The sequence below is a fragment of the Lissotriton vulgaris genome, chromosome 3_1 (assembly GCF_964263255.1).
Source record: "Lissotriton vulgaris chromosome 3_1, aLisVul1.2, whole genome shotgun sequence".
NCBI lineage: Eukaryota > Metazoa > Chordata > Amphibia > Caudata > Salamandridae > Lissotriton > Lissotriton vulgaris.
This window is the reverse complement of record NC_141689.1, coordinates 234,831,523-234,856,921: the sequence shown is the minus strand read 5'-3', so window position 1 is coordinate 234,856,921 and position 25,399 is coordinate 234,831,523. Positions and strand designations below refer to the sequence as shown.

Below are 25,399 nucleotides of genomic sequence, written 5' to 3'. Positions count from 1 at the left end.
GGGGCAGACTCCACCTCAAGCCTTTCAGAGGCAGGGGCCTGACGGAGAGCATTACCGTAACCCTCAAAGGTGTCCTGCTCAGTGTATGCAGGAATCGCTCCAGCAGTAGGCCTGCACTTGCCGGCTCCAGCTCCCGCCGGTCTCCCCTCCCCTGTGTTCCTGTAGCACTGCTAGAGATGGGGCTCTGCCAAAGAGCACACAGCCAAGAGCTAGCTGGGCAGGTTGTGAGTGAACAAGCGGCACCCGTTGCGCCGGCTCCACCAGTGAGGGATACAGTTCCTTTTAGGGGTGCCGCCAGCCCCGGCTCCCTTTCTGCGCCCTCCTGACAGCAACATTGAGGCTGCCTCATCCTGTCGCCAGTATCCGGGCTCTCACCACCCCTCCTGCTCTGGTTGACTTTCTTTCTATGTGCGCAATCATAGTATTAATTTGAGGCGAGCCAGCAGTGCACCATGGTAGGCCTCCCCCTATGCCGCATGCTTTCTCACATAGTGCATTCCAAGTTCCCACCATTTAGAACGGTGTTAATAATAACCACTAGACCTCTAAAGGGAGAAGCAAACGTGCGGCTGTGTTTGGTAGGTATAGAAAAACTGGTGGTGGCTGGTGGACTGTGGGGGGCAAACTCCTCTACGTGGTGGCTGGCAGAGCTTTGCCAAACTCCAAGCTCCAAGAGGGGTAGCGGAGACTGTCACCCACTCCTAGAGGCAACCGGACTCATTTGAGGCTTCACCTCCTGTAAGTCATGAGCTCTTCCCTACAGTTAACAATTTTAATAAATACCAAATTACATTCTACACATCTGACTATATATATTTATGCTGAAAGCGATTGCGGACAGTCAAGCACACTGTTGTTGAGAGTTAGACTCGAAAAACCATGTGGCCCAATACCATTATCTTAGTCCACCATGAAAGATATGACAGGCACCACTTATTGGCTATGTGCCCCAAAAATCCTTCCATCAGGAATATAATTATTTTTTATTGGCTTAAAAATCTTTCCAACTTCCCAAAAATCTGGGTAAAATATTTTGTAAGTATTTGTGTGTGCGCATACACATAGTTTCGTGTCAAAGCATGTTGTTTGTTGTTGCCTTGTGTTTACTGTTCATTTTCACAAATACCATAAAGTAAAGTGAATAAATCCCAGACCTATTTCCCACCCCCTGTATAATGCAGAGGATTTCATTTGGGTTTTTATTGTGGTGAATTGCCAGGGCTTGACGTGGTCGAACTGTGCAGTAAATCTTGTCTTATCTGTTTTCCTATCTTATTTTATATTTGATGTCATAGAGGTACAGTCAATGATTTATAGATGTGTGAAATGAGGAAAGCTTAATTGGTTGTTATGATAATTGTGGTAAAAACATTCTCAGCAGGTTATCAAGCCAAAGAAGAAAGGCAAGAAGCAGAACCCTCTGTTGAGGAGTAAGTACTACTATGAATATTTGTTGATTGAGTGTGATGATTTTAATAGCAATGTCTTTTATATATGGTGCTTCATGCAACACTTATTTTGTTGTCAGCACTATAAGGAACCAGTGTTGTTGTTGCCAAGTTCCATGATACTCAATTCACCAACTTCGTATGGCTGTAATGCTGAGTCAGTCCTGCCTTGATTTGAATGTGTGATCTGCAGATTGCTCCATGTTTAAGGCGAACAAACTCCAACAACTATCAATTGCAAATCAGAAGGTGAGCAGAATCCCAGAACTTTTCACTGCAGAACAGACCCCATCTGAACACCTCAATATGATTTTTTTAAAACATTTTTTATTTCTTTAATCTTCATAATCTTATACCTTACATGAAGCATGTGGGATGATACTTTTATTTAACAAAAGTACATGAGAATCTACTTTGCATTACAGAGGTAAACGAATGCCTTCGCTGTAAACAATATATACACGCTTACAGTGTGCTACATTTCCCCTAGTAAGTATCACAGCACGTATTTGTAAGCCTCACCTCTTCCAGTCCAAATCTAAGTCCACAATTCTTCACGCTTCAGGCTACTACAAAAACTGGGAAACAAACCCTCCAAAAACCCCTCCTCCCCCTCCCTGCAGTCCCTTTGTTGACATATAGGTCTACCTTGTATACATATGTCCCATAACGTTAGCTTAGCTTACAGCAGCACTATACAAGTAACTATTATTGCAATTGACTTATAAGTGTATGTCGAACCTGTTCATGGTACTCCAACGCCTGTTTGCATGTACATCGTTCGTGGCATTACTATATATTGCTCTTTCATCTGACTCTACTGCGTGCCCTGAGGGGTGGCAATGGAGTCCATGTCTTGTGCTTTCAGGGCCTCTAACACAATATCCCAATCTAATGCTATCGGGTTCTTATGCAGGCCCCTAGCCTCTTCCCTCCGGATTAAAGCACTTTCTACACTGCCCCAGCGGAACAGATCATTATACCATGCAAAAGCTGAAGGGGGATTCTTGGACTTCCAACACATTGTAATTGCCCGCGTTGCCAGCAGCGACAGGTTCACAAATCTATATTGTACTTTGTATTTGGTGTATGACTTATGAAGACCCAGAAGACACTCTTCCATAGTATTAGGTATGTTCCTATGTGTACCTCCTCGCGTGTAACATATAACCGCATCCGAAAACTCTCGTAGGCGCGGGGAAGACCAGACCATATGGGCTAAGTCAGCTCCCTCACAGTGGCATCTCGGGCAGTGATGTTGGGTCTGCGGGAACATCCTATCTAATCTGTGTAGGGTAAGGTATACCCTATGTAAAATCATAGTTTGAATAAGCTTAAATTTGGCATTATGGGAGGTTTTCTGGGGATGTTCTATGATTCTCTCCCATTCCTTGTCCTTAATGGTCCTTCCTATGTCTTCCGCCCATGCATTGCGTAATGAAAGAAGGGCGATCTCTGTATGCGCCCGAATTTCTATATATATATAGCCATTTTATCAGGTGTCTCCCACAGCCCATATAATATCGTGCTTTAATCAGTTTGTGGTTGGTGGGTTCCTGCCTTTGTGGGGCCCAATGTGTTGTGACATAATGGGCTAGTGCTGCATGGACCATATACTAGTGTCCCGGTGCCCCCGTCTCCCGAACAAAGTTGTCATGATCCAGTAGCTGCCCCTCATTAAATAAGTCTGATACCGTGCTAATTCCTTCTTCCAACCAAGGCGTTATTGAACGTTTTGTTATCCTCCTGACTGCTAGTGGTATACCCAATAAGGGGATGTTGCCGGCATACACAGGGTGTGAGTTTGTGTACTGTAGCGCCGCCTTCCAACATTGCTGAGCTATATATAGTAAGGGTGGAATATGGTGAGGGGGCTTGCACCTCGGTAATAGCAGTGTGTGTAGGGCCCCGTTAATTATATCTCGCTCTGTGAACCCAATTTCTTGCAGATTGCGCCCTGCCGTCCAATAAGATAACCACTGCAACTGGCAGGCGTAGAAATAGGCTCTAAGATCCGGCACTCCTAACCCTCCCCTTCTCATACCTAGCTGGAGCTTTCTAAGACTTATCCTTCTCCTGCCTTTCCCCCAAACGAGGTCAATAAGTAAGGTGTTTAAGAGTATAAAGGTAGTTTGAGGGACTAATAGAGGCAGATTTGTGAAATAGTAAATCAGTCGTGGAAGAATCACCATCTTCGTTATAGCCACTCTTCCCATCACTGACAGTGATAGCATGGTCCAAAATGCAACGCTAGACCGCAGGGCGCTAATTGCTCTGTTAGTTACCTACCAACATGTCAGCAGGGGCCGTGTATACATGAATGCCCAGGTACTTGAACGTATGCGGGGCCACCTTTAGTGTCATCGAACCAAATGTAATGTCTGCGGGCGCGGCGTGTTCGCAAAAGAAAAAGGCATGGGACTTCGCTGGGTTAATGACCAATCCCGATATATGCTCAAAGGTGGCAAAGATCTCCGAGATGGGGGCTAGATATGACCGAAGGTCTTTAATGTAAAGGACAATATCATCTGCATATGCCTAGAAGAGGTGTGTTGTAGACCCTATCTCTATACCTAATTCCCACGTATCTCTACGTAACGGTAGCGCCTGGGTCTCCAGCGCCAGTATAAACAATAGTGGCAAAAGTGCGCAACCTTTCCTCGTCCCTCTAAGTATCCGGTATTCTGCTGCAAATATGCTCAGCTGTTCGAACCCGGGCAGTAGGAGCATTGTACAACAGTCTAAGCCAGTTAGGATACCCCTCTGGGAGCCCAAACTTCGTCAGTGCTTCAAACATGTACCTCCATTGCAATGTGTCGAACGCTTGGCATAGGTCTAACGATATGCATCCCGCGTGTGCATAGCGCTCCGGGGCAGTCAACATAAGGTGGTGCAGCCTCCTAGTGTTCAGACATGTGCACCCTAGCCGGTAAGAAACCTGTCTGATCTATGTGGATCATCTTATTCAAAAGGGACATAAGCCTATTTGCCAACACTTAACCCAGTATCTTGTATTCTGTCGCTAGTAATGACAATGGGCGATAGCTTGCCATGTCCGTGGGATCCCTACCTGATTTCGGGAGCAAGACCACCAGTGCCTGCGCCGTGGTAAGGGGTAGTGCCCCTTCCTTCAGCGCTGTATTATATAAGTGCACTATGTAGGGTAGGAGTGAGTCAGTAAAAATAGTGTAAAATTCCGCAGGCAACCCGTCTAGTCCCGGTGTTTTATTTCGTGTGAGCCCATTTAGTGCTATCTTAATTTGCACCACAGTGATGGGACCTGCCAGTCCTTCCAAAGCTTCCGCTGTCATTTGGGGATAGGATACTGCCTGTAGAAAGTCATCTGTGCAATCCTCCTCCCTATCCACAGGCTTGCTGTATAATGAGGCAAAATACTGGCAGAAAGCTGCATTAATGTCGTTTTGGGTGTGCACCGGTTTGCCCGAAAAGGTAGCTACTTCATTGATCACAATTGTGGGGGGGGGGGAGGGTTATCTCGCAATGTCTTCGCTAACAGTGTCCCCGACTTGTCCGCCTCGGAGTGGCACAACTGCGTATACCTCTGATAGTCTACGAGTCGGAGGGATTCTAACAATTCAGCATGCCTGATAGGCACTTCTTGCTTCTCCTTGTTATGTACTGCTTCCTGTTCCAACTTATACATCCTGTGTTCTGTTTCCACAAAAGATTTGTTAACCTCCTACCTGGCGCCCACTGTCAAACTTGTGGCCCAACCACTTATTACCGCCTTAAAGGCGACTCACTCTATCAGTACATTAGAAAGCGTGTTACTGTTCTCAGCGAAATAATGGGTAATAGTGTCTGCTATTGTTGCTTGGAATGCTGTGTCTTCCAGCAACTGTGGCCAGAGCCTCCATGTAGGCACCGGAGTAGGTATCCTGCCCCACGTAATCTCGATCTCAAGTGGGTTGTGATCGAAAAAGTCTTTGCTAGGTATGTGGCATGTGTGACTTGCATCGCTACCATGTTCGAGCAGAATGTCCTTTCCATTCTTGTGTGAAGCGTATGTTCCGGGGAGTAAAAAGAGTATTCCCTGTGCGTCGAGTGCCGCATTCTCCAAACATCGCTTAATGCCCATCCCTCCGCCCAACCGCAGAGAGCCTTTGTCTGCTTTATCATCCCTGTCCCGTTCAAAGGGGGATGGGACCCATCAAGGTCAACGTCCATTATTGCATTGTTGTCACCACCTATCATCCAGGGGTGCATCTCCCAGCCCGCCCATGCCAAGTTTAGGGTGGCTAGAAATTGTTCCTGCTCAAAATTCGGTGAATATGTGCTACCTAGTACTGTTGACCATCGAGGGACCCGCGTATAAAAAGATAGCGTCCCTGTTGATCGATTCTTTGTTCTAGGGGCTGAAATGGCACACCGTGTCTCACCGAGATGGTGACTCCCCGTGCGTAACCAGAGTAACTAGTGGAGAATACCTGCCCCCTCCATTTCTTACGTAATTTCACCGCCTTCTGTTCCACCATGTGGGATTCCTGCAGATAGACTATATGTGCTTTGCGCCTCAGCAGTTGAGCATGATTTCTATGACGCTTATGAACAGAGCCCGGTCTCCGAACATTCCACGTTATTATCTTGTATGTGTTGGGTAAATGCATTGCAAAAACGCGGCAAGCAGTATAACTGGCAATAACATACATGTCCTGCTAGCCAGCCAACCGAAGGTATACAGAAAAATAGGACTGTCTCCCCCCCCCCCCCCCCCCCCCCCCCCCGTCCCATATACCCCAATACTCTGTCCGGTCGGAGAACTGTACCGGTCCAGAAACCAAAACATGGTGAGCAAAACTATGCCCTAAACAAAAGCAGCATTCGCAAATTGGGGATCGTTACCAACACCGTCCATGGGGTGCATACCCGCACTCCAGCATAAACTCTAGCTCCATCACTACTGAAACCCGGGCTAACAAAATACAAGCGCAGTTACACACAGCGACAATAACACAGTTCCACAAAAAGGATACATTAACATCCGTTATGGCAGGTACATGAACAACAGCATCCTCTGGCGGTGAGCCGAACACACCATCCGCCGTCTGCGGGGTCACAGTGGGGAAGAGGCCCACGCTGCCTTTAGAGTCCGACCCATTCCCTGTGCCGTCCGAGGAGGGGGGAGTCTTCAATTAACGTAGGCTGTCTGAAAGTAGCAGCCGTCTCGATCGCTTGTTGCTTGCCCTGGTGCATTTGTTGCAGTGTGGGATTGGTCCATCGGAAGTTCCTGCGTATCCTCCTGCTCGACATATTCACTTGAGAAGAACTGCGCTGCGTACTCTGGGAAGCGATATCCCCGGTCCCCACCGGGTCTGTCACCTCCAACCATTCCTCAGCGTCTCCCAGACTGTCAAAGAAGTGCGTTTTCCGGTCATAAATAATTTTCAGTCGGGCCGGGAACAGCAACGCGTATTTCAGATTCAGGTTCCTCAGTTTCTCCTTAACTCACATGAAGGAGGATCTCTGCCTTTGGACTAGCAGTGTATAATCCGGGTAAAGCGATATCCTGCTGTTCTCGAAATGTATCTGAGACCTCTCCCTAGCTTTCTGCAGAAGCGTATCCCGGTCTCTGTAGTTCAGCAGCTTGACAATGAGGGGCAGGGGTGGGGCCCAGTTTCGGCCGGCCAGTGGGTATTCTGTGTGGGCGCTCCACGCAGTATTGTGTAGAGAGGCCTTCCGCAGCAGCATTGCCACGGAACCACTGCTCCATATATCTAGCTGGATCATCTCCCTTGCTTTTTTCCGGCAGCTCAATGACCCGCACATTATTCCTCCTTGCCCTTCCTTCCTCATCCTCCACCCGGTCCATCAATGTAGCGATCTGCTGTTGGAGCTATTGTATATGGGTCGTGTTCTGAGCTTAATGTGGAGACCGATATGCCAGTGCCATTGTGTGATCCTTTACCTTGTCCGCTAACTTCGCATGGTCCACCTTAAGTAGTGTGAATCCGGTCGTAGGGGCTCCGATTTGTTGCTCTATGGCTTTTCTTGATTCTCTAACTTTTTGCAGGATCAGATCCAGTTTATCTGCATTTTCCGCCATCTGGGTAGGCAGTATGCAGCTAGGCGTCTGTGAGGCGTCTGTGAGGCCTCTGCAAGTTCGTCCTGGCCGTGAGTGGGGTCCATACTCGGGCCAGCGCCATGCTGTTTTCCCCTGTTGCGGCCCATTACAGCTTGCCTGGGCCTATGAGTACTGGTAATGACCACCCCACCAGGGTATGAGAGACACAGCGATTCCACTGCGTCGCAACCGCTAAACGCCGCTAGCCAACCACTCCAGAGCTCCCTGCGGGGCTTGAACCAAGTTTATTGTGCAGGAATAGTATGGGGGCAGCTCCGTGTCCTCCAGCAACAGTGACGCCTGTCGGCCCGTGTGCACCGCTGACCAGTTAACTGTCCAAGGCTACCTTAACAACGTCTGTGACACAGCACCCCAGTCCTGGCAACCTCGCTGTGGAGCTAGAGGTGTAGCAAGTGTCCCCGTGGGCTTTAGGAGAGACTCCCCATCCCACTTGTGGCAGCTTCAGTAACAGCCCTTCTCAGGAGCTTAACCACATGCGCGCTAGTGGAATTCTGCACCTATGCTGAGATTTTAAAAAACCCATGTTACATGACGAGCTGGGCTCGTCATCAGCGTGCGAGGAGGCTACACCATGACGAGCCCAGCTCGTCATGAGCCTGGAAGGGGTTAAGCATTATTACAGGCCCCTTCTCCCAGTCTCAAAGTTACTGCGTAGGCCAGCCTGGTACACGCCTCCTCAGCCACTCAAAGGAATCCCTACACCATATGCCTCCAGACCCATGTGACACTTAGGCACCAGGCGCCCTCGCTCAGTGCGCGCCAGAACTCACTGCAGCTCCCCGAGGGGGATGCCATAGGCCCCACAGCAGCCGCGCTCTCGCGTAGCCTCCAGTGCAATGGTCCGCTACTGTGGCGTAGTCTCACTCGACCCGGGCCCTTCAATGTTGCACATGGAGTCGTTCCGTGATCAGAGCGGCACACTCCCACAGTCGGGCCAGAGTTTCCGGTCACATTCCTCGCTGGTGCACAGTTTAATTGCGTCCTCTAGGCAGCTCCCCGCCTCGTGAGCCGAAAATCTCTGCATGTCTCTCCACTTGCCGCACAGGGCACGGTCCTCGGTTCCCGCCACAGCGCCCCACCAGCTGTTCGAAAAGTGGTTTCAGTCGTCCGCTCCGCTTTTCGGTGTCTGTGCCTGCCGTTTTGGACCTTTGGAAGCTGTGTGCAGCCAGTAAAGGCCAGGATTAATGAGCCCGGGTTCGGAGCTCCACCAAGTCTCGACCGCCATGTTCAGCAGTCAGCCACGCCCCCAACACCGCAATATGATAATGAGCTAACCAAAATTCCAGATTCAATGCGAGAAATGGACCATGTTCACAAATCTTTGTATCCATAGGAACCGTTCACTTTAAGGATATGATGGTTAGCAGTAGCAGTTAGCAGACTCCATAGCTCTCCTGAGGCGGAAGCCGGGAGATTGATCATAGTATTACCAGCGCTTTTAAATCTAATTTTGTTTGTGTTTTGTAATCTTCTTTTGCGCCGCCAAGCTTTGCTTTTTAAACAAAAATCCTGTACATTGCTACTCGCACTAATTTCGCTGCCTTGAATTGCCCCGTATACAGCCGATTGAGGTGCTGAGTGGGAGGCGGCATTTCAGCGGCCATATTGGGCGTAGACACAGCCCCAGCAGCGGACGCGGTCGACGCGACTCCGGCGCATCTGCTGAAGTCGAGCCTAAGTCCAGCCCGTCTGCGCCCGTCCGCGCTACGGACGGGCTGGGGGCTGCTCCCTCTGCTCAGAGGGCTAAACCAGGTCAGCTATCCAGAAAAGAGATACTGTCGCTGAACCCTAGTTGTATTCAATGTCATAATAATAAGCATTTATTAAGTGCCTGGCTGCACAAAGCTGTGTGTCCCCGCGCTGACTGCAATGCAAACCCATCAGGAAGAACATGAACCATAGGAGATAAAGTTAGTATCTGGGGAATAAGTGAGTTTTAAGTTTAGCTCTGAAACTCATTTCAGATGGCTCCATCCGTAGATGGATTGGCAGAGCATTCCAAAATTTGGTGGCCAGATAGCGGAAGGATTTTCCGCCCATCTTCGCTTTTGTGATGCGGGGGGTTTTAAATAGCATCATGCCTGACGATCTAAGGTCTCTGATCGGCCTATGGATGGTAATAAGATCTCTCTAGGGCCTTTGTTTTGAGCAATACGGTGTGCATAGCAGAGAGTCTTGAATATGATTCTCTCTTTAATAGGGAGCCAGTGAAGCTTGGCAAGCGCATGTTTAGTAGATGATCTCCGAGGGAGACAGAGCACCAGTCGTGCTTCTGAATTCTGTATGCATTGTAGCTGGTGCAGACCCTTTTGATTTAGACCGAGTAGGAGAACATTGCCATAGTCCAAATGAGGGGATATTAATGCATGGACAATGGTTTTTCTCGCTTCGGTCGGCAGAAGGTCGAGTACTTTACGGAGTACTTTTAAGGTGCCATAGCATTTGCTTGTGACTTTGTTCACCTGGGCTTTGCCTGAGAGGTCGGCGTCAAGCATGACTCCGAGATTTTTCACCTTCTCCACAGGCCGAGGTAATTCTCCTAGTTCGCTAGGCCACCTTGCATGGGACCAGACAGAAGCATCTTTCCCTACTATCAGTACCTCAGTTTTATCTCCGTTTAAACGGAGACAGTTGGTGTTCATCCACTTCGCTATTGATAGCATACAATTAGAGAAGTTGGAAGCTGAGTCTCTATTGTCTGGCGTTATTTTGAACACCAACTGGGTGTCGTCAGCGTAACTGACAATGCCCACCCCAAATTCCTGCCATGAATGTTGATAAATGGTTAGGGCCCATCTGTTGCATTAATTGTAAACAAAATTTACAACCCTATTTAAGGCCGCCTACGAAAACTATATATAGGGTCATTAATGGAGGGCTAATCAATGCCCGCTCGATGTGCAAGAATGCATTACATATGTATGATTTAATTTCGGAAACAAAGCTGGATTGTCTCTTAGTCACTGAAACATGGCTCAGAGACTGGTCCAGTCCAGACATTGTACATGCCTTGCCACCCGGTTATCGGATACAGTGACTAGATAGACCCTTACAGAGAGGGCGGGGGTGTTGGCTATCATTCTTCGAGATACCCTCAAATGCAACATCACGGAATTATCCGTCCTAAAAGGAGCTGAATGTCTGGGCTTTTATTTACAGGCCCATGATTCTTTTATTTTCTCCGGAGCCTTAATATACCGCCCACCAGGCCAAGCGAGCCACTTTTTGGAAAGTATGGGTGAAGTCCTCACCAATCTAACTCTAAAAGCTGCTAACTTCACCCTATTGGGAGACCTAAATCTGCACTTGGACAGCACTAGCGACCCCAATGTTTCTAAGATATTATGCATGTGTTGGGACTGACAGTACTCACGACAGATCCTACACACAAAGCCGGGCATGTTTTAGACTGTATCTGTTCTAATCTTAATACCATCAGGGTTTCAGCTCCCTTGCCCCTAACTTGGACTGACCACAAATTCATCGCATTTAATCTCAAAACCGATGAAATAAAGGCTGTAAAACCAGATATAATGAGGAATGAGAAACCCACCCCATGCTGGGCTAAATGTATTGATCACCTGGACCTGACAAACTGGGTAAAAGAGAACAAACCATCCCTGCATGGGGAAGTCATCTCTGATAATTATAGCTATGAGAGATGGATGAGATCCATAGGGGAGAAACTGATCTCGGGGGGAGCACGAAAACTAAAATCTAGACAAGGAAAAATTTCAGCTCCCTGGTTCACTAGTGAACTAAGAGATACATTGCAAATAGTACAAAGGCTAGAACGGAAATGGCGTAGGCACTATAATAATGACGATCAGGAAGTCTTTAAGATAGCTAGGAGGAAATACCATGCATTAATCAAATGCACCAAAACTAACTATTTTACAAACCTGATTGAAGCCTCACAGAACAAACAAAAGGAAATTTTCCGAATTGTAAATAGCTTTAGAAATCCAAAATTTCTGTCCCAGGAAATTCCACCCTCACAGATCTTTTGTAACGAAATTGCAACATATTTCGAACAAAAAGTTATAAATCTCACCAAAGATTTTCCCCAAATCCCCCAAGAAGATGAAGATACCATACAAGATAATAAGTCTGGTGGGTCAGTCAATTGGAATACCTTTGCTACGATTAGTCTTGCAGACTCCTCGCAAGTCATCTCAAAAATTAAATCTGGCTCGCCACTTGATCCCTGTCCCCCTTCATTGCTTCATGCAATTAAAGAGGAAGTAAACCCCGTGATTAATGCTATTCTTAATGCATCACTCCAAACTGGAGAGGTTCCTACCTCATGGAAAACCGCAGCAGTCAAACCACTGCAAAAAAAGATCCTGCATGATCCAACAGTTCTATCTAACTTGCGGCCCATTTCTCAACTCCCTGCCATATGTAAATGTGCTGAAACCTTTGTCAATAAGCAGCTTTCAACATTCCTGGAAGAAAATAACATTCTTCATCCAAACCAGGCAGGGTTTAGAGCAAGCCATTCCACAGAATCAGCGCTTCTGTCAACTACGGAAACCATAAGAGATGCACTGGATCTAGGTAAGAGGGCAGTTTTAATCCTCCTAGATCTATCTGCAGCATTTGACACGGTGTCCCATGCCATCTTATTACATCGCCCAATCAAGGCAGGCATAAGGGGCACCGTGTTAAAATGGTTTAAAAACTTCCTGTTGCACAGAAGACAGATAACCATGCTTGGACAATTCCACTCGGAAGAGAAGAAGATTGGTTCAGGGGTGCCCCAGGGCTCAAGTTTGAGCCCTACCTTGTTTAATCTTTACATGGCTCCCCTGATCAACCTTATTGCATCCTATGACATCAGCACTATAGCTTACGCAGACGACACTCAATTAGTCCTTGTTCTGGATGAAAACTCAAAAAAGCCGAACAAGTTCTGAAAGAGTGTCTGACTGCGACTTTCAACTGGATGCACAACAATCACCTCAAATGCAACTCTGCTAAAACAGAGATTTTACCATTTGGGAAAAACAACCTCTTCTCCCCGCACACCTGTTGGCCATCTGACGCAGAAGCCCCGTCAAACACCATTAATGCAACACGGAATTTGGGAATAAAATTCGATGAGATGCTCTCCTTTAAACAACAAAAGAGAGAAGTTGCCGGCCTATGTTTTAATATCATAAAAGGCCTCAGAATTTTTTTTGATTTTCTGCCTCTATCAGCCCGCCGTACTGTAGCAATTGCATTGATCACATCAAGGATAGATTACTGTAACAGTCTGTATGCAGGGGTGGCAAAATCTACCCTGCATAAACTACAGATGGTACAGAATTCGGTGGCGCGGCTGGTTCTAAGGTGGCCCAGAAAATCATCAGCATCGGCCGCTTTGGACATGCTGCACTGGCTCTCTATTCAGAAGCGCATTCTGTTTAAAGTCCTCGTGATCACCTTTAGGGATTTCCACAAGCGAGGCCCACAATATCTGTATAATAAGTTCAACAGATACCATCCTACAAGAGAACTTAGGTCAGCTACTGTCAACTTGATGACTGTCCCCAAGTTCAGACTGGCCACAAAGGGAGGAAAATCTCTGGCAGTCATAGGAGCCAAAGCATGGAATAAACTGCCCTCCCACCTTCGCACAATTACTTCTGAACAGACATTTAAAAAATCCCTTAAAACATGGATCTACGGGCTAGCCGACTCAGTTTGCAAATCACTTGTCTGACCTTTTTGTGTACAAAACATCGACAAACAGTAAAAGCATACCATCTTATCAGTAATGGAGTCGGAGCGCCAGGATGCTCCTTGGAGCGACAGTGCGCTATATAAATATCCCCACATAAACATAAACATCCTTGGAAAGACGGTCAGTTTTATGTGTCTGGTGCGTCCTCTAGACATGCAAAGCCATTTGCCAAGTGGTGCCAACATAATGACTCCACTTGCAGCCTTTTCTCCCCCAAAATTAACACAGCTTTAGTTAGTTCAGAGTATTGCACTCAGCAAGCATGTGTGCTCTAGAAAGTAAGTCCTTGGCAGAAAGCATGCCACTCAAAATCAGGAATAATTCATGTTGCCTGTTTAGACTGATTGACATAGCAAAAGTCTAATTTGGACGATTATTTTGCAGTTGAATTATAGCAATGATAGCCAACCTGTGAGAAGTAATATTTTAGTTAACTATCTTACGTTGACAAAGTGCATCTTCACAACTTCTTAGTTCAGACCTCTGAGCATACTGTAGGTGGTGGCATATCCCTTATCCCATGATTTCTCTTCCACATGGTCTCTTCCGCTTTTATTCTAGACATACATCATAGAATTCAGATTGTACTCTATGATCAAAATTAAGATGCTTCTCTTCATCACCCTATTAATACTCATCCTCTTGGGTATGCTGGCTCAGTAGACTGATGCATCTACTGCAGCATCTGTGTTTTAGCCCATGGGCAGTTTTGTCTAGCTGGTGGAATGAAGAACCATTTAGTTGGCTTTCTGTAAATGGCTGTTGATTAACACCATTCCCTGCCCTCGGGTGGCTGTGTGTTTTGAAAAAACCGGTTATGTGATTCAGTGGACTCAAATATGTTCAGTGTCATGAGTTTAGTTCTCCAATAGAATACTATATCAGTACAGCATCACACATACTGTGTATTGGTCCTAGGTAGAATTGAATGGGTCTTTAGTCACTTTGAACATGCAAAATATTTACCTTTAATAGATATGTGAAGACCCATTACGGCTGATCGTTTTCTAGTCAGATGAAAAACCTTGACTCCACCCATTTCAGACTTACAAGGTGAGAATATTGTCAGTGTGGCTTAGATGAAACCAGAAAGAGTTAGAACTCCCTAGCCAACCTTCCTCTGCCCCAGAAAATGTCACTTTATGTGCTCAAACCTATATACATCTTTCCCTTGTACTCATTGGAGAACAAGCCTGTTTATTTCTATTTTTAGGATTTCAACCCTATGCACTACCCATCCCTAAACCCTAAAAACTCCTTACTACTAATATACAGTACCCATACCTTAGCTTAAATACTCCATACTGCCTCTATACACTACCCATTCCTGAGACCAAACACCCCTTACAACCTCTATGCACTTCTGACTTCTAAAAACTCATTGCTACCCCATATACTACCCAGCCCTTAAACAATCCTTCTTACCTTGTCCATCCATCCATCCATCCTATGCTTTGTCCATCCATGAATCCTAAAACCTCCTTTGTACCCTATTGCCCATCCATCCTGAGCTCTAAAATCTCTTCACTACGCCTATACACTACCCATCCGGAGCCTTAAACTCCATACTACCGCTAAACACTACCCATCATGAGACCTAAAAATTCTTTCCACTGCAATACGCTGCCCATCGCAGAGTCTTGAAAACCCTTTACTAACCATTTATGCTACCTATCCTTGAGCACTAAAAAACGTACTATCCAGATGCACTACCTATCCCTGAACCCTGAAGACCCATTACTACCCCAGTAGAAACTCAAGCAAATTTAAGCCATTATTACTAATTATGTATTAGTTAATTTAAATGTAATTACTTAAAAGATATATGTATGAATGAAATATAGTTTGTTTATATTCCCTGAAAAAACTAAAAGTTACAGGAACATTATAGTTTGGCTCACATTTCACTTGTACAAAACTATAGAAATTCAACAATTCTAGTTACCTTAGCTAACTATAAGTTACACCCCTGCTATGCACTGTTTATGACCTCCCATATTACATTTCTCATGACGTGGTCAGTGACATAACTCATTACATCACTGACCTCAGCCAGTGAGTGTTGGTGTTTTGTAAAAGTTTGATTGTTAAACATATATACCAAGGTACTACAAAAGTTAAATTAGTATACTGTGTGTACTATGAATTAGTGATGCTATTTCTAAAAAATATTATGTGAGTGGCTGTGTGTATCTGTGAGTGACAGGTTGTCTGAGTGACTATGAGTGTGCAAGTGGGAATGTAAACGGGTGTGTGAGTAGCGGTATGCTTGGTTGAATGGTTGTGTGTGAGTGACTGTACGGGTGAGTGAGTGGGTGTCTGAATGGCTGTATGAGTGAGTGACTGGGTGTATGAGTGGCTGCATTGGAGAGTGATTGTCTGTTAATCGCTATATGGGTGAGTGAGCGGATGTGTGAGGGCTTGTATGGATGTGTAAATGGGTATGTAAGTAGTTGGCTACTTAAGTGAGTGTGTGAGTGGTATAATGGGTGAGTGAGTGGTTGTGTTGAGAGGCTGTGTGGGTGTGAGCGTAGCAGTATAGGTGAGTAAGTGTGTGTGTGTAGCTGTATGGCGAGGGGCCATATGGGTGAGTGAGTGGTTGTATGAGTGGGAGTGGTTGTTTGAGTGGCTGTATGGTTGAGTGAGTGGTTGTGTGAGTTGTTGAATGAATACGAGGGAGGCTGTATGGGGGTGTGAGTGGGTGTTTGAGTGATGCTGCGGATGATGTCATCTGTGATGTAATCAGTGATGTCACGGACCATGTCAAGAGGGATGCAATATGTTAGGTCATAAGCAGTGCATTGCGGTGGTGTAAGTTATAGTTGGCTAGGGTAACTATAACTGCTGAATTTCTATGATTTTGTACGAGTGAATTGTGAGACTAACTATAATGTCTCTGTAACCTTTTGTTTTTTTTTCAGTAAATTTCCAAGGTTTTTTAAATGTTATTTCCTAGCTGTAACCTGTAACCTTTCAGAGTGTGTGTGAGTGCCTGTATAGGTCGGTGAGTGTGTGTGTGTGAGTGCCTGTATTGGTCGGTGAGGGCGTGTGTGAGTGGCTGTATAGGTTGGGGGAGTGGTTATGTAGGTGTGTGAGTGGGGATGTGGGTGTGTGAGTGGATATGTTGGTGTGTGAGTAGCTCTGGGTGTGTGAGTGGCTATATGGGCCTGTACAGTGGGTGGAGAAAGGGGTAGGGCCTCCGACGACCTCCCAGCAATCCCGCTGTGTGGGAATAAATGGTGGTAACAGGAGGTGTTCTTGGCCCCTAACGACAGTCAGCAGCCAAGGAGACTTCATTGTCCGAGTAGTGAAACAGAAGATGCATTTGCGGAGTGGTGGACAAGGAGGGCCGGCCTCAATTAGCTCTCAGCAATCCAGCTGTTTGGGAATTAGGGGTGGTAGCAGGAGGGGTTCTTGGCCCCCATGCACAGTCAGCATCCAACAAGTAGTGCATAAAGAGGCGCATTTGCAGAGTGGTTGAGAACGGGGGCAAAGCCTCCAAGTCCGGGCATGTCATCGTGTTACTTTTGCAGGATAAAGCCCTGGAGATGTGGTGGTCCCCTATATATGAAATCCTGGCCCACCAGAATATTCACAATTTTGCTGCACATTATTCATTAAAAAACATTTTTAACCCCTTGCATGCTGATGACGGCCGGCATCCGTCATGGCACACAGTGCTATCGTGCTGATGACGGCTCCCGGCCGTCATGACCGCACCTGCGATTGGAATGTGCCGCACAGGCGCAGAATCGCGGCAGCATGCAAGGGGTTAATGCTTTTTTCCCTCTGGTGGACCCCAGCAACAGAGCTAGGGGCCACGGTATTCCTATCCTGGCCCCTTTTCTTCCTTTTATTTTTTTTGCCTCAACTGAAGTCCCAAGATGACTGCCAACAATTGGTTGAGGTGTTGGCAATCGGATCTCTGCATTTTCCTGCATGAGCTCTGCATTTTTCACCTTTATTTGTTGCGATCTACGGCCATAGATTAACAAATTTGGATTTCCTTTAATTTCTTGAAAACTGCGGTACAGATTTACACTAAATAACTCAAAGTGTGATCTATGTAACCAAATCTACCTTTCTGCCAAACTTGGTGTATTTCGTTCAGTGGTTTTGGCTGCAGGTTCTACTAAAGGTCCTATGGGAATTAACATGGGAAAACCCACGCTTGACAGATCACCCCAAAACATTTCATACACAAGAATCACCTGGGCAATTTTGGGGTAAAATTTGGTGAAGATTTGTCAACCGGGGCCAAAGACATAGGCAAGTCAAAAATGCGTTTCCTATAGAAACATGGTCCTAACTAATTACCTACTTGCGACCGCAGTAGGTAAAATATGTCATGTCATGAGGGGTGTAATATGTGAGGTCTTAAGCAGTGCATTATGGGGGGCAAGTTATATTTAGCTGAGCTAACTAAAACTGCTGAATTTCACTGGTTTTGTACGAGTGAAAACTGAGCCGAACTAGAACGTCCTGTAACCTATGTGTTCGAGGCATATGAGCTGCAGAGTGTACACTTAGCATTTGATCGCCACCTGGTGTTGGGCTCGGATGATTGCAGGTTGTTGTCTTCTTGGAAGAAGTCTTTGTAGTCACAAGATAGGTGACTCCTCCCTTGGACAATACTGCGCATGGTCATCGACTCCATCCTCAGATTGTTTTTTTCCGCCACTGGGTTCGGATGAAACTTTTCCGCTCCGGCTAGAAAAACTTTTCCAGCAACTTCGAAGCGTAAAAACTTTATGCTCGACATCGAATAGACTACTTTCGACACCATCAGCTACATTCCGGTGCGTCGACTCGGGCCATTGGGCCTATCGGCGCCGTACGGCCTACGCCTCATGGACACGACTCTATTCAAGAGATGCCGGGTATGTCGTGCAAAATTCCCTCATAGCGAACACCACAAGGTCTGCAACCTCTGTCTATCGCCAGACCACGACGAGTCAACCTGCAAAGCTTGTGCATCCTTCCGATCGAAGACCATTCGGGATCGGAGGGCCCGTCGACACGAGATGAGGAAATCAGCCCCAGCACCGGAGGCCATCTTCGAGGAGGAGATCGTCGAAGAAGACCTCTCCGGAGGCGAGGATCCACTCGAAGACATCTCCGAGGACGAGGCTCCACTCGTCGCCGAGGAAGACTCGCCTGATCTCCAGATCATATCAGAGGCAGAGGACTCAGATGACTCGATTCCATCTCGTCAACCCGTGAGTACTCTTGCCCCTGCACAACAGACACAGCCCAAGACAAAGGCAACGGTCAGCACTCCGCCCATGGGGCCCAGTTGGGACCGAAATATCCACTCAAACGCCCCGCCTTCGGGCTCGGCTCCGAGGAAAACAACTACGCCTTCCGGTGCCTCCGCACTGACCAAGCCACACGTGCCAATTCCACCTCTTCCAACGGCAACGGAGCACACACATCCTTCGACACCGAAGGATTCTTTGACACCGAAGCCAAAACGCCCTTCGGTACCCAAAGACAAAGACCCTTCGGCACCAAAACCTAAATATGCACCGGCGCCGAAGCCAAAAACTGTACCGGATCCGCAAAAGCTCGGCTCCGAAACCTTCAGGTTCCAAAAATAAAGATGGAAAGCCAGAGTCCGACGCCTCAAAGCCAACAAGACCTGCTTCCATTCCAGAGACTCCAACCTCGGTACCAAAGACTCCAAGGCCTGATTCAGAGACACCTAAACCCTCTAACAAGCCTGCCAAGCCAAAACCACCTTCGGTACCGAAAAATTTGCCACGGGGCTCTGTAACGACTCCTACAGCAAAAAACACAAAAGAACCCCTATCGGTACCAAAAAAATCGACTCCGAAGAAGGTTGTAGAGGAAGAACTGTTTAGGCCAGATCCTAAACAAAAGAAGGTCCATATTAACCCAAAAACTGGACATGTAGAAGCTATTCCTTACAAAAAGAGACCAGCAGACACAACACTTCTACCTGTGGTTCCTGCCAAAAAAGTATTGTGCAACTTCGCCAATACACTCTTCCTCTCCTTCACCTTCGTCCTCCCCTATCCCTCCTTACTTTTCACCAAGAGTTTCTCCTGTTCAATCTCCTGCATCATCACACCACACTGATGATGAGTATGATATAGGTGGTGAGAGTGACACACCAGACCCACACACATACCCTGTAGATGAAGGTATCAACCCAGATACATATCCTACAGATGAGGATATATATGAATACCCATCAAATAATGTGCCTGACATTCCTGATCCTCAGTTCTACCCAACGAAACCTTCCCCTCCAGAAGATAGCATTGGGTTTAATCACCTCTTAAATAGAGCTGCCCTTTACCACAGGGTTAAAATGCACTCTGATGCTATTGAGGAGGATATTTTATTAGACACATTTGAGCAGTCACAAAGGTCTACACAAATACTACCCATGATCAAAGGAGTCATTAAACATGCTCTGGACATATTTAAAGACCCTGTGCATTGTAGAGTGTTAAATCCAAGAATAGAGAAGAAATATAGACCAGCACCATCTGATCCAGTCTATATTAAGGGACATCTGCCACTAGACTCACTAGTAGTGTCCAATGCACGGAAGAGAGCTAATTCCCAGACTTCTGGTGACACGCCCCCTCCTGACAAGGAATCCAAGGTTATCGATGCGTCAGGGAAAAGGATTGCTTTGCAGGCTTCAAATATATGGCGCTTAGCAAATACACAAGCCCTGCTCTCACGCTATGACAGGGCCCACTAAGATAAATTAGAAAAATTGTTAGAGCACCTCCCAGATCAATACGAAGGTCAGGCAACAGAGCTCATACAAGAAGGCAAATTAATATCTAATGCCTTAATTAAATGTGCACTAGATGTAGCTGACACAGCATCCAGAGCAGTCAATACTAGTGTTATACTCAGACGACATGCGTGGTTGCGCATTTCAGGGTTTTAGACGGAGGTGCAGACTACCATCTTGAACCAGCCCTTCAATCAAAACCAATTGTTTGGGTCGGAAGTAGACACTACACTAGAGAAAATGAAAAAGGACAGACACAGCTAAGTCTATGGGAGCACTACAATCCACACAGACTAGAAGTTCTTTTCGCCGCTCCTTTTATAGAGGAGGCTCCAAGCAAACCAGTGCAGATACAACATCATCTTTCAAAACGCACACACAGACCTCCTCTAACAAGGGCTACTTTAGAGGAGGATACAGAGGCAATAATAATAAGGGAAGAGGTAGAGGTAAAAACAACAACCGCTCCTCTTCCACTCCCAAACAGTGACGTCCCTCTGCTTCCCCTACAGCATTCCACTCCTGTGGGGGGCAGATTATCACAGTTCTACCTGTCTGGAATTCCATCACAACAGACAGGTGGGTGAGACAGATTATTCAACATGGCTACTGCCTGGAACTCACAGCAACCCCCTCAAATATACCACCCAGGGAGCGTCCAATGTCTACAGACCACTTGACTCTGCTTCAACAGGAAGTTCTAGCACTTCTACAAAAGGATGCTATTCAATTAGTTCCTTTAGAAGAACAGGAAACAGGAGTTTACTCCCTGTACTTTCTAATCCCCAAGAAGGACGGGACACTACGGCCAATTCTCGACCTCAGGCCCCTCAACCATTACATACAATCACATCATTTTCACATGATCACTCTGCAACAAGTACTCCCACTACTACAACAAGGCGATTTTCTTTCAACACTAGACCTAAAGGACGCCTACTTTCACATCCCTATACATCCTGCTCACAGGAAGTATTTAAGGTTTGTCATACAAGGACAGCCCTATCAGTTCAAAGTCCTTCCATTCGGGGTCACAACAGCACCACAAGTGTTCACAAAGTGCTTAGCAGTAGTAGCGGCACATCTCCGAAGACAACAGATACATGTCTTCCCTTACCTGGACGATTGGCTCATAAAAGCCAAATCATTCCACCAATGTGTACAACACACTCAGCAGACAATTCAACTGTTGCACGACTTAAGGTTTACGATCAACTACACAAAGTCGCACCTAGAGCCTTCGCACGTGCATTAGTATCTAGGAGCTACCATAGACACATCTACAGCTCTAGCATATTCCAGTCCAGCCAGGATACAGAGCATTCAGGCCTTAGTCTTCATTTTTCAACACCAGCAGTCTCTCCAACCCAGAGTGTTCATGAGACTAATAGGCATGATAGCATCTTGCCACTTCATAGTTCCACATGCAAGACTGCAAATGCGCCCATTACAAGAATGTCTAACACAACAGTGGAATCAGGCTCAAGGTCAGCTCACAGACCTGGTGTTGGTAGACAGCCGTACATATCGCTCTTTGCAATGGTGGAACACCAAATACTTGACAAGAGGACGGCCGTTCCTAGAGCCTGTTTCACAGATAGTGCTCACAACGGACGCATCCCTCACAGGATGGGGAGCCCATCTCTTACACTATACCACACAAGGCCAATGGAACAACCAACAAAGAATGTTCCATATCAACCATCTAGAGCTGCTAGCAATTTTCCTAGCACTCAAGACGTTTCAATTACAAGTACAAAACAAAGCTGTCTTAATCCGGACGGACAATATGACAGCCATGTACTATGTACAAAAACAGGTGGGGGGGACACTCTCTACAACTGTCCCAGCTCGCGCAGACATTTGGAGATAGGCCATTCCTCAAAACATATACCTGACAGTAGAACACCTTCCAGGAATTCACCATCAGATAGCAGATCTGTTGAGTCGACAGTCGCAACAGATTCACAAATGGGAAATACATCCACAAGTTCTTCAACCGTTCTTCCAAATGTGGGGGCATCCATAGATAGATCTGTTTGCCACCCACGAAAATGCAAAATGCCCAACCTTCGCCACCAGGTTTCCACACCCACGGTCGGAAGGGAATGCGATACAGATGAACTGGTCAGGCAGATTTGCATACGCTTTTCCGCCTCTCCCACTTATTCCACTAGTAGTGCTCAAACTCAGACAACAGTCTCTGAAACTAATACTAGTAGCTCCCACATGTGCACGTCAACCGTGGTTCATCACACTACTAGATCTCTCACTGGTTCCACATTAAAAGTCACAGCTCACACCCTCCCTGTTAACACAGAACCATGGAGAAATAAGACACCCAGAACCAAGCCAACTGAATTTGGCGATCTGGCTCCTGAAGTCTTAGAGTTTGGTTACTTAAACCTGCCACCAGACTGTATGAACATAATTAAAGAAGCTAGGAAACCCACTACCAGAGCGTGTTATGCCGCTAAGTGGAAAAGATTTGCAATATATTGTAACAACAATCACATTGATCCACTGGATGCTTCCATCCAAAATATCATTTGTTACCTTCTACACCTACAAAGATCCAATTTGGCTTATTCTTCCATATGCCTGCATCTAGCAGCAATTGCAGCCTATTTACAAAATAAGCAACATCTATCTCTCTTCAGAGTACCTGCAATCAAAGCATTCATGGAAGGATTAAAACGAATAATGCCACCTAGGTTACCACCTGCTCTGGAACCTGAACATTGTCCTTACAAGACTCATGGGACCCCCTTTCGAGCCTTTACACAAGTGTGAATTGCAATTCCTAATATGGAAAACTGCTTTCCTTGTTGCCATCACCTCTCTCAGAAGAGTTAGTGAAATACAAGCATTCACAATACAAGAACCATTTTTTCAAATACATCCTAATAAAGTGATTCTTGGGCCTAATCCAAAGTTTCTGCCAAAGGTTATCACTCCTTTTCACCTTAACCAATCGGTAGAGCTACCTGTGTTTTTCCAAAACCCAGGCTGTGTTGCAGAAAGGGCTTTACACACCTTAGATGTTAGAAGAGCTCTGTTATACTACACAGATAGGACTACATCCTTTAGAAAGACAAAACAATTATTTGTATCTTTCTCTCCCCCACACAAAGGCAACCCCATCTTTAAAGGGGGATTGCCAGATGGATTGTAAAGTGTATACAAATATGCGATCAAAAAGCTAAACGTACACGGACAGTTCCTCCTAGAGCGCACTCCACTCGCAAACTAGGGCCTCTCTGGCTTTCTCAGGAAATATACTACTAGAGGACATATGCAAGGCAGCAACATGGTCTACATTACACACCTTCACTAAACACTATTGTGTTGATGTGCAGGCCAAGCAGCAAGTGGCAGCGGGCCAAATTGTCCTTAGAACACTGTTTCAAAATACTGCAACGGATACAATCGACCACAGCTAGAGGAGACACTGCTGCACAATCGATGCAAAGTGTACACTCTGCAGCTCATATGCCTCGAACGGAAAATGCTACTTACCAGTAGGCATCTGTTCTTGGCATGTAGAGCTGCAGAGTACTGGTAAGTAGCATTTTCCATATATATATATATATATATATATATATATATATATATATATATATATTCTATCTATCTCAGGAGCATCAGGTGGATTTGTTTAAAAACATTGGCATATCCTGAAGAACATTGTGGAGAAAGGGCCACAAATAACCTTTAACACCTTGACTGCTGCCCCGATTCCCCTCCTGTGCTGCCCCTCATTGAAATGGGTGTGGTTGTGACGGAACCATTCCGTCATCAGCACAGCTCAACCGTGACTGATGACGGAATGGTTCCGTCACCAGCATCAAAGGGGTTAAGAGATGAAGATCCTTGGGAGACATTTTAACATCAAGTCTTTAAAAAAAGAATTGGCTATTGATGAACATGGACAGTTTTGTAAGATGTAATTCCTGCAAAGCATGCAATATGGATCAAGCTGTAAAATCTATTGAACCTTTGAGTGCCATGAAGTGTCCATCAAGGATAGAATTGCATGCAATACAGATTATTATTTATGTCCTCAAATGGGGCTGTGAGAAGTTGTATGTGGGCAGCACAATCAACAAACTGAAATTGAGAAGTCTACAATACATTAGCGCTATAAAGAATGGCGATAGGAGTTATCCCTTGGACTATCATTTTCAACAATTCCACAATTGATCCTTGGCAACATTTAGCTACTGTTGTATTAAACACATTAGAGCTCACTCAAGGGGAGTTGCCCGGGAAAAAGAACTGAGAAATCATGAGTCACGGTTAATATTGGCCGGAGGAACCGAAATACCCTGGGGTCATTCATTCATTCATTCATTCATTCAGTCATTCATTCATTCATTCATTCGTTTTATAGATATAAAACCTTAAAAGTACACAATACAATTGATTGATAAATTAAAATATGACGCAAATCTCATATCTCAATGCCCATTCCCAAAGACGATAACCTATAACATTTATGTGTAATAACATAGGATCTCCAGACCATTGAGACAGTCAAGAATCTAAGTGATCCCACCATAATAATGGTCTTGGTCAATCAGTCAAGTGTTGTTATAATCAAACAGTTAATAAGATTTTCAATTGTTAAAAATATATCGCTCACTTTCTCCTTGCATTAGTCATAAGCCAATGAATATATAGCGGTTAACTATATTTATATCATAGGGGACATATAATGACCATTTCTTCACTCTAGATGAAGGCATCCTTATAATAGGGGATAACTGATCTTCATGGCACAGGGCGAGATCTAACCATGGGGGCATCCGCCTTCACTTTCTGTATACACTCATCCACCTCATTTATATAGAGTGAAAAGAACAGGGGAGCAGGACACAGCCCTGTCGCATCCCCTGTGCAGCGTTAAATCTTTCGCCGCATTCGCCCTTTGGTCCATACCGTACCCGCGCAGTCAGGTAGGAGTCTCATTGGGACAGATAGTTAACACCATCCATCAGGGCACCCATATCCGAGAGAGTTATCCATAATTTATTGTGATTTACCAGATCAAACACCCCTGCAAAGCGTAGATAAACATGTCCCTCTTTTGCAACTGTGTATTTATTAATAAGCAGGTATAAGCTAACATATTGTTCTATCATACCAATATCCCTCCTAAACCTGAACTGTATGTTGGTGAGAATGTTTTTTCTCCACCCATTGTTCCAGCCTGTCCAAAATAATTTTACCCATTAATTTGGCGCTGGAGATAACATCTGTGTCCTTTTTAGGTCTTGCCTAGTGACGGAGAGCATGCGCTGCTCGCTTGCGAGACTATTGTAGTCGATTTGGCTTTG

The 25,399-nt window shown here is 45.8% G+C and overlaps 1 protein-coding gene across 5 annotated transcripts in view; it reads left to right on the top strand.

Annotated features, from left to right (window-relative positions):
• The window catches only part of FDX2 (ferredoxin 2), a 290,248-nt gene that overhangs the window by 195,065 nt on the left and 69,784 nt on the right, over positions 1-25,399 (top strand). For 3 of the 5 annotated variants that reach the window (XM_086960343.1, XM_086960341.1, XM_086960339.1), the window contains one exon: positions 1,379-1,430. In XM_086960343.1, the coding sequence (XP_086816469.1) occupies positions 1,379-1,430 (52 nt within the window). The remainder of the gene's footprint in view (positions 1-1,378; positions 1,431-25,399) is intronic. The other 2 variants (XM_086960342.1, XM_086960338.1) reach the window with 1 other exon arrangement.